This window comes from Scardinius erythrophthalmus, assembly GCF_964197995.2.
Source record: "Scardinius erythrophthalmus genome assembly, chromosome: 5".
Taxonomy (NCBI): Eukaryota; Metazoa; Chordata; class Actinopteri; order Cypriniformes; family Leuciscidae; genus Scardinius; species Scardinius erythrophthalmus.
In genome coordinates, this window is record NC_138225.1 from 15,225,051 (window position 1) to 15,234,614 (window position 9,564).

The 9,564-nt window shown below is 41.2% G+C and overlaps 1 protein-coding gene across 1 annotated transcript; it reads left to right on the forward strand.

Annotated features, from left to right (window-relative positions):
- Positions 1-2,947: 2,947 nt before the first annotated feature.
- Positions 2,948-8,941, forward strand: gja2 (gap junction protein, alpha 2). Its single transcript, XM_081365659.1, has 2 exons — positions 2,948-3,099; positions 6,182-8,941. Exon 2 carries the CDS (start codon positions 6,199-6,201, stop codon positions 7,255-7,257), a length of 1,059 nt encoding a protein of 352 aa, XP_081221785.1. The 5' UTR covers positions 2,948-3,099; positions 6,182-6,198; the 3' UTR covers positions 7,258-8,941.
- The last annotated feature ends 623 nt before the right edge of the window (positions 8,942-9,564 follow it).

The following is a 9,564-nucleotide window of genomic DNA, read 5'->3' on the forward strand; positions in this document are numbered from 1 at the left end:
CAAGCCATCATCTACTAAGCACACAATGTGCCAACTACACAATGATGGTATGAATACAAAACACATCTGGCTTTTGCTTTCTCTGTGTACAGATGTCAATTTGAGGTCATACTTTTGTCATAGTGTCATGTAAACATATAAGGATCCAAACTTCAAGTGTTGGTGTTTATTCACACTCATCAAAACCAAGACAAAGTCAGAACACAAAATAGTAATTTCACAAAAAAAAAGGAAAAAAAAAGACAATCAGCCTACATCATGTCGTCTTTCTGGGTCCGGCCACAAAATTTCATCCACATCGCATGCGATATCCTCCAGTCCAAGGCACCGGGGAAAATATCTCCTTGAATGCCGTATCCAGGCCTGACATGATGCCTGGTCAATATCTCCACATGCCTCCTCCATTGCCTGTAAAAGGGCTACCTGCTGATGAGGATGACGGTCGTACACTTTCCAGCGCCAGGCAGAGAAGAACTCCTCGATGGGATTTAAGAATGGAGAATATGGAGGGAGGTTGAGTGCCATGAAGGATGGGTGGTCTGTAAACTAGTTGCGGACCAAAGCAGCCCTATGGAAACTAACATTGTCCCATATGATGACATATTGGGTCTGCTCTGGTCTCTGAACAGTGAGCATGTCATGTAAGGTGTCCAGGAATGCAATAATGTGTGCAGTGTTGTATGGGCCTATAGTTGCATGATGGTGAACAACACCATTTTGGCTTATAGCTGCACACATGGTTATGTTACCACCACGTTGTCCTGGGACATTGATGATGGCACGGTGTCCAATAATGTTCCTGCCACGTCTCCTGGTTTTACTGAGGTTAAAACCGGCCTCATCTACAAAAAGTAGCTCATGTCCCATGACATCTGCTTCTCGTTCCATCACTCTCTGGGCAAGACAAAACAAATGCAACACATCAGGCCCATGCACAGCACTACAGTATGCACTTCCAAATTCAGAACCAATGACACTATAGCTTACCTGCACATAGTCATATGGCAGTTGCTTTACACGTTCTGTGTTTCTCTCGAAAGGAACTCTGTAAATTTGCTTCATTCTTATTCTGTGGCGCGCAAGTACACGACTTAGTGCAGAAATGCTTACACTGTGTATATTTTGAAAGATGGTGTCATTATCAATTATGCGCTGCTGTATTTCGCGCAGTCTTATTGCATTATTGGCAATCACCATGTTCACTATATGGGTCTCTTGCTCTGGAGTGAACATTCTTCCTCTGCCCCCAACATCTGGACGTCTAGCAATTCTGTAAAGTAACAATTTCAGTATTTTTGCATACTGTTGTGTTTCTCATTAGAGTATGGCAGTGCTACAAAGTACTTACCGATTCTCATTTCGAAATGTCCTAATGATGCTTGCCACAGTGTAGCGGCTCAAATTAGGCTGAACCCGTTGGCCAGCTTCCCTCAGGGTCATCCCATGGTTGATGACATGGTCCACTATTGTAGCTCTGATGTCATCAGTTATTCTATTTCTTACTCTTCTTACCCTTCCTCTTTCCCCTCCTCGTCCTCTTCTTGCTCCTCCTTGTCCTCTTCCTCTAACTTCCTCTAACCCTCTCGCTTCTTCAACTCCACGTCCTCTTCCTCCGACTTCTTCACCTCCACGTCCTCGGCCTCCTCGTCCTCTTCTTGCTCCTCCTTGTCCTCTTCCTCTAACTTCCTCTAACCCTCTCGCTTCTTCAACTCCACGTCCTCTTCCTCCAACTTCTTCACCTCCACGTCCTCTTCCTCCAACTTCTTCACCTCCACGTCCTCTCCCTCTGCCTCCTCTGATTCTCTCTCTTCTCACTCTTACTGCTCCTTCCATTGTACTCCACACAGACAGCTTACCTGTGGCTTATTTATAGTGCTTAGGCTGATTGCAAAGTGAACTAATTATCTAAAACAGTTTTCACATGTGAAAGTGTGCCAGACAGTTGGCAAAATAGTGTTAATGTTAGCCATACATGTGTATAATTTTGCTAGGAGTGTGTTGGAAATTTGGTAATTGAGTGTAAGCAGTGAGTTGTGTTTAAAGTTCTGCAAAAAGAGTGTTGTGCAGTGAATTGTGCCTACAGTTTTGCAAAGTGTGTGTTACAAAATTGCAAACTGAGTGCAAAGCAGTGTTTGTGCTTTTAGTTTTGCAAACTCAGTGAGTGGTTTTGCTATACGTATTAATAGTTTTAGAAATTGTGCTACAAGAATCACGATTAGCGCTTAAGCATTCAGAAAAAACTGTAATTGCACAAGAAGCCTACTCGTAACTTTGAGATTTATTTTTGTTTTACTTGTCTTGTACTCTAGGTGGCGCTACAGTTCCAAAAGACCAACTCTCGATAGAAACCACAGTGACTGTAATGCTTTATCTACAATATCAAGGTCAGCCTCTCGGAACATAATGATGATAAAATATTTTTTTGATGAATTACTTTTTACATTATAAATGGGCAGGACATTTGTTTTAATAATCTGTTGTTAAAATGCTTATTATTTTAATTTGGACTGACCCACATTTGCTAAAGAGGTCAGCAAATATTAAAATATTTCATAAACCTGTTTATGAAACTGTTTTGAGCCCTGGGTCTTCTGTCACCAGCCAATCCAGATTTTACCTGGGCCTATAGGGAATGTAAAATATTCCCTGTCATCTGTCATTACATATCCTACATTCAAAATAGCTACAATCTGAGACACACAGCCTTGTTTTTTGTCTACCTCTAACTACTTGATCTCTGTCCGGTGCTAAACACACTTTAAAAAGGTAGAAATGAAAACAGAAAGACAAAATGCATCCGTTCAACTGTGAACTCAACCATTGGGCCTGACAGCTGTCACTCACCAGAAAGGCTTTGAGAAACAAGGCAGGTGGTACACTCTTCAAAATTCTCCCTAGGGATTGTGTTCCCTGCCAAAATTAACCCTAACGCACACACACACATACATGCACACATATACAGTGTATTTGTATGGGTCAGTCTTCTCTTACTGTTTGAGCCAGTGCTGGAATACAGAAGAAAGTGTGTGTATGACAGAAGACGTGCAGCACTCCGTTTGTGTGTGAGGGGATTATTCTAACTCTGGACATTTAAGAAAGGTAAGTTTCACACAATAAAACTAAACAACTTTCACACACTCTACCTTATACACACATAGAGACTGACAGCACAGGAACATCATCTGTCAGAATGAAAAATCAATTTAATTTAAACATTTCAGATTGTACTCACAGTTTTTTATTCCTTTCATTTAACAGCATGAATCAGTCTTTGTCTCTATATGTAAAGATGATGGCTTAGTGGCACAAATGATTGTCAGACCCTTCAGGTTTTGGGAAGCAAAGGGGGTCCTATATTTAGTATTATGACTAATGTGATTAATTCATATATGACTGTGTGTGTATATTTGTCAATGACTAATCACAGTATGTCTGTGTTATTATCTGAGGAAGGATGTGTATATTGAAATACTTTGTGTTTAGCAAGTATTTGAGAACCTGTTCTTCAGTGAATTTGTGTGTGTGTGTGTGTGTGTGTGTGTGTGTGAACTAAATGAACTCAGTAGTTAGATTCATATAAAATGGAAAAAAATCCATATTTTAGCATTTTATTATTAGAAGTGTATTACATTAGAAATGTAGAAGCAAACAGGAAGTTCAAGGGCAGATGCTGCCGCCTCACGCAAAACTGAATCAGGCTCCGCCGCCTCTGGAGAAGTGTACACGGCCCAGAAACACAGAATGACCATCGCCGTAACAGGCAGTACAATTGACCTCTGAGACCCCCTGACTTGCTACCACCACAGAAATGCCAAACTGCTCGCACCGCCATCAGCGGTGTGTCCGCCAAACTGGAAGCCAGTCTCAAATGCCTATAGCGACTGCCTTGGTAGCTTCAGGTGCAGCGTTCCGACAGCCGGAAACATGGCATGGCTGCCATGACGTGAAGAAGCTCTGGCGTGGCGGCCATTACGGCTGGAAACTCTGGCGTGGCGGGTACAGAGTGAATGTTGCATTCATCCTACATGACACCCACAGTAAAATCAGAGCCGCTCAGCTGCTATGCAAGATCTATATGTTCCAGAGTCTTAGTTTTGATCTTCTGCCATCTTTTTTTGTGCTGGATTTCCCTGTTTGCCTGTGTTTTCTGCTCTGGTGTTGTTTGTCTGGGTTGTCTGCACGGTGTTTTGACCAATTGCCTGTTACATGGATGTGATCTGGATTCTGGATAGGCCAAAAAAAGCTGCATTTGGATCTTCACCCAAGTCTCAGAGTAGTCCGTAACAGAAGACTTCGCCAACTATGGACCCGGCAGTGAGAATTATGCGTCACTGACAGGGAGATTGACCAGTCGAGGACTATATCAGACTCTATTGAACTGGCATATCTAACACAGTATGCCTCATGATATGCCTCATGTCTATCTGAGCTGTTTACATGGACACGGAAAACCAGGATACAAGGGCTCAGAATTGCAGTGTCACATTGAAAATACAAGACTTTGCAGTTCGCACTGAATGAGTGAAAACACCAGGCTTATATGGGCAGAGTTTAACCAGATAATGAGACACAGGTGGTGGTGACCAAACAAAAATGAGTACAGGCAATGGGTTATGGGAGTTGAAGTTCATGTGGGAAAGCAAGGGAGTTGGGAGGAGTGCCCTCTGGTGGAGATCATGGGCATGGTGGAGAGATGTGATAAATATATGACTGAATGTAACAAATCACCATTTAATTCTGCTTTTTAAAAACTGGTCTAATGAGATTAATCACTAATTATTTTGTTCTATTGACAGATACGAAACAAAAATATGTAAATGTTACAAATATTACAAATTAGATATTTTCCAGAAAATATTTTACACATATTTATAATGTCTTCAATTTTTACAGTATACACAAACATATATAACTACCTTTATAATTTAGGAGGGGGGCCCCTTCGCAAGGCCATTATCCTATTTGGAGGTCCATAGCTTTAAAAAGTTTGAAAACCCCTGAGTTAAGACAATTTAATGTTTAGTTAAATGGAATCAATACACAAACAGTATGGAATACAGAAAGGATGAAGTGTTAGAAGATCCATGTGTGTGTGTGTGTGTGTGTGTGTGTGTGTGTGCGTGCGTGTGTGTGTGCGTGTGTGTGTGTGTGTGTGTGTGTGTGTGTGTGTGTGTGTGTGTGTGTGTGTGTGTGTGTGTGTGCGTATGTGTGTGTGTGCGTGTGTGTGTGTGTGTATAGGGGTCGAGCATGTCCACCTGTTTCAGGTCAAGCTCAAGCATGAAGACATGCCAGTCAAACCTCAGGGCATATGACAAAATATATGACAAAGAACCTTCAAAACCCCCCTCTACTACTGTGTATGTGCGTGTGTACATACTTAACCAGATTACTTGGTATATATGCATGTGTGTGTAACAAATTAATCAGATTTTAAGGACAAATTTGTAAACTTTTGTGTGAGCCAAATCTGCTAAAAAAACCCACTTGGGGACTCATTTGTAAAAACAGTATAAAGTAAATAATGTTTTATGTTTTTTTGTTTTGTTTGTTTTTTTAAATACAGAAAGATTTCTGTTAGGGTTAGGTTATAGTATTTTAACAAGATGCAAAAACAATACAAGTCTATCCCTATTTAAATAAGTGCGTGTGTGTGTGTGTGTGTGTGTGTGTGTGTGTGTGTGTGTGTGTGTGTGTGTGAGCTGTGAGCGTGTGTGTGTGTGTGTGTGTGTGTGTGTGTGTGTGTGTGTGTGTGTGTGTAAAAGGGTCAAGTTGTTCCAAATCTGTATTTCTTTCTTCTGTTGAACTCAACTGTCTGGTTACTAACATTCTTCAAAATATCTTCTTCTGTGTTCAACAGAAGAAAGACACTCGTACAGGTTTGGAAGAACTTGAGGGAGAGTAAATGATGACAGAGTTTTCATTTTTGGGTGAACTATTCCTTTAATACATGATGGATCTGTATTGGGCTGAAATTCAAAACGCTAAGATATATCAGAGTATTTTTGTAGGGATGTATCGGTACAAAGTATTGACAGAATTATTCATTAAAATTATCATTCAAACAAAATACTAAATAATTTTCATATCTATCTTTTATTGATTATTGGCCATAAAAAACGATTATTGGCTAATTCATCATTTTGCTATTGATGCATCCCACTATATTTGTATGTTTTTGCAGGTGGGCACGAAACAGTAATGGGAGATTGGAACAGTCTTGGGAAGCTTTTGGAAAGTGCCCAGGAACACTCCACAGTGGTTGGCAAAGTCTGGCTCACCGTACTCTTCATCTTCCGTATCCTGGTGCTCGGTGCTGCCGCAGAGAAGGTTTGGGGTGATGAGCAGTCCGGTTTCACCTGTGACACCAAACAACCTGGTTGTCAGAATGTATGTTATGATGTAACCTTCCCGATCTCTCACATACGATTCTGGGTGCTTCAGATCATCTTCGTCTCCACTCCGACACTGATCTACCTGGGCCACATCCTGCACCTGGTGCGCATGGAGCAGAAACATAAACACAGTGAGGACAGCGGGGCAGACAAACAGGCACTTTTAAGCTCCAAAGATGGAAAAGGTCCTATACGTGATGAACAGGGGAAGATCCGCCTGCAGGGAGTCTTGCTACGCACGTACGTCTTCAACATCATCTTCAAAACACTGTTCGAGGTGGGCTTCATTGTGGCACAGTACTTCCTGTATGGATTCGATCTCAAGCCACTGTACACCTGCAACAGGTGGCCCTGCCCTAACACCGTCAACTGCTACATCTCACGACCTACGGAGAAAACCATCTTCATCGTGTTCATGCTGGCCGTGGCCTGTGTCTCTCTGCTGCTCAACCTGGTGGAGATGTATCACCTGGGTTTCACCAAGTGCCGACAGGGCCTCCGTTACCGGCGCGCTCATTCTGTCTGCGACACTGAATCTAAAGCACCCAGTGAGATGGTTCAGTTTGTGCCAAACTACCCATATTTTCCAGCTCACGCTCCTCCTCCGGCTCCCTTTCCCGCTGAGCCGCACTTCAACCTCCCAGAACCCGATGGAACCTTCCCACAGCATGGCAGCCGCTCTGTTTGCAAGCAAAACCGCGAGAACATGGCTGTAGAGCGCAGCGGAAAACCTGACGCAGCGGATGTCAAGACCAGTAAAGCGACGAATTCTGTCCCCGGATCACCAGCGAGCCAGCAGCGCAGGCCCAGCCATTCAAGTCGCTACAGCAGCAACAAGACCAGGATGGATGACCTCAAAATCTAACCAGAAGGAAACGAGACTCCATCACTGTTTCCGGGCTCTTCCGTTCTGAACACACAAGAGATTCCCTCTCTCTGGGAATGATGAGATTCATTTACAAAAGTGTAATTTAGAGTGACATCAGAATCAGGGAGTCTGAATGTAAATTGGTGTGATGCTTTACTTGAATTCATTTTGTGGGAACATTGCAATCACTTGATCATCGATTGAACAGATTGATGATTGAATAATGGACTGAGTCATATGGAGCCCATTTCTGCCAAATCATGCTTTTGGTAAATTATAATTTGGACATAATTATGAGATAAAAGTTGAAATTATGACATACTAAGTAGGGGCATTCCAAATGAAAATGAACATCTAAAACCCTTCACAGGAGGGTTCACATTCAGATAATCAACTCAATTAATGAGATAAGAGCAGACTTACCTCTGTTCTATGACAGTTTTCCAGCATCCCTCCACCACACCATCTCCTCACTTCTAATTATTCCTATCCCAACCTGGGATGGGGAGAGCTCTCTGGGTTCGGGCCAAAATCGCCAAATACGCATTACCTTTACTCTATTTAATTATATACAAGTGTGAACTCGTGAAAGGCCCTTCCACAAGTTTGTTAGCAAAGGGTACATGCCATGGCCACTTCAAAGAAGTGTTTTTATTGTTTATGGTCATGTGATTCATGGTGGTGATGGAGTCCTCATTCATTTTAAAGCTAGATGGCGGGAGAGTTTGAGGTAACATATAAATAGAATAATTTATAGAATAAGAAGAAGGGGATTTTGCGCAACAAATTTCAGTATTCTATGAAACAGGTCCGATCACCTCTAGTCCGGGTCATTTGCATGCGCTTCATTAATTATAGAGCTGCTTTACTCAAGATGCCTTCAAAAGAGCTACTAAAGATGAGCATAACTGATGTCCTTTGCATATGCTGCTGGATATCTAAATGTTTTTTTTTTATTTTTCTTCTTCTCATAACATTCGGATATTCAAATTTAATAAAATGGCAAGAATAAAAAGAACTAGCTTGGTTAGCGGATTACCTTAAAAGTCCATAGATATGGCCGTCAGTTCATACTGCTGTTAACACATTCTCCGACAAGCAATATTACACACATTTGTCATACATTTCATATGAAGTTTAAATAAGTTTCATCGGTAAGAAATGTGTTATTAGTAGATATGTCAGGTAAAAGTCTCCAAACAAGAGACTGCAAATTTGAGAGCAGAGAGCAATTTTTGTCATAAGTATGTTTTACCAAAGCATGATTTGTTTTGTGGCAGAAATGATCTTCCATAGGTATGATACTTTAGAATGATTCAGAATTACTATACATTTACCAGCAATAAAATACTTAGGAGACTTACGGGTAAAATGTGTATGTCTGAATTTTGTGAGGTTTTTTGGAGGGGTGGGGGGTTTGGACAGACTACGGAGGAAAACTGATTTATTGATATTCTTTCATTGGCAACAATAATCACATTTTACACGTCAAAAGCTTACAACAGTTACATCATTCAGACTCCAGGTCTGTTTTTTTTTTTTTTTTTACCAGGTGTTTACAGAGTCTTCAATGTGTCTATGGCCTGTTTAAATCTTTTTAGCCAGAGAACCAGCACTTTATGAATGTAGTGTCCACACATTCTCAGCATGTAAACATGATTGATATAAAGCAAAGTTGCTATGTGTGTGTTCACTTCTTAAATAAACACTGAAGACTATTCTTAGAAAGATGAAATGAGTGCCCAGAGACACTCTGTATGAGCATGAGTGTCCGGTTTGAAACCTGATACAGGTCTAGCAGACGGACGGGAAGGAGCACCGATTGGCTAAATCTGTCCCATTAGGCAAGAGTAGCTCAAATTCAAGTGGCTTAAATAGTTGCAAAAAGCATTTCAGCAGATCCAAAAAGTTTAAAGTGTCACATGGGCAGTTATGGATCGTTATGTCAAGCCAGCTAGGCTAGGCAGCTCACAAGGTTTTGGAGCAGGGCTAGAGAGATGTTGGTCATTCAAAGGCAGCATCATCCTGACTGAAAAGGAGCCTCAAAAGTGACTAATTTGAAATAGGCTACAAGTAAAAAGGTTTAATAATCACTTATGCCCACACAAAGATTCTCATGTTAGCATGTTGCTAAGCTAATTGCTTGATACTATCACAATAAATACACAATTTTACACGCATTTTCAAATATATGAAAGACCGGTGAAAGATTAGATACTTTCAGTACAGAATAATACAATGTAAATGTTTTACGCAGTCTGAGGAGAGACCAAACCCACTAGACTTTTGGTATTTTGGAACATG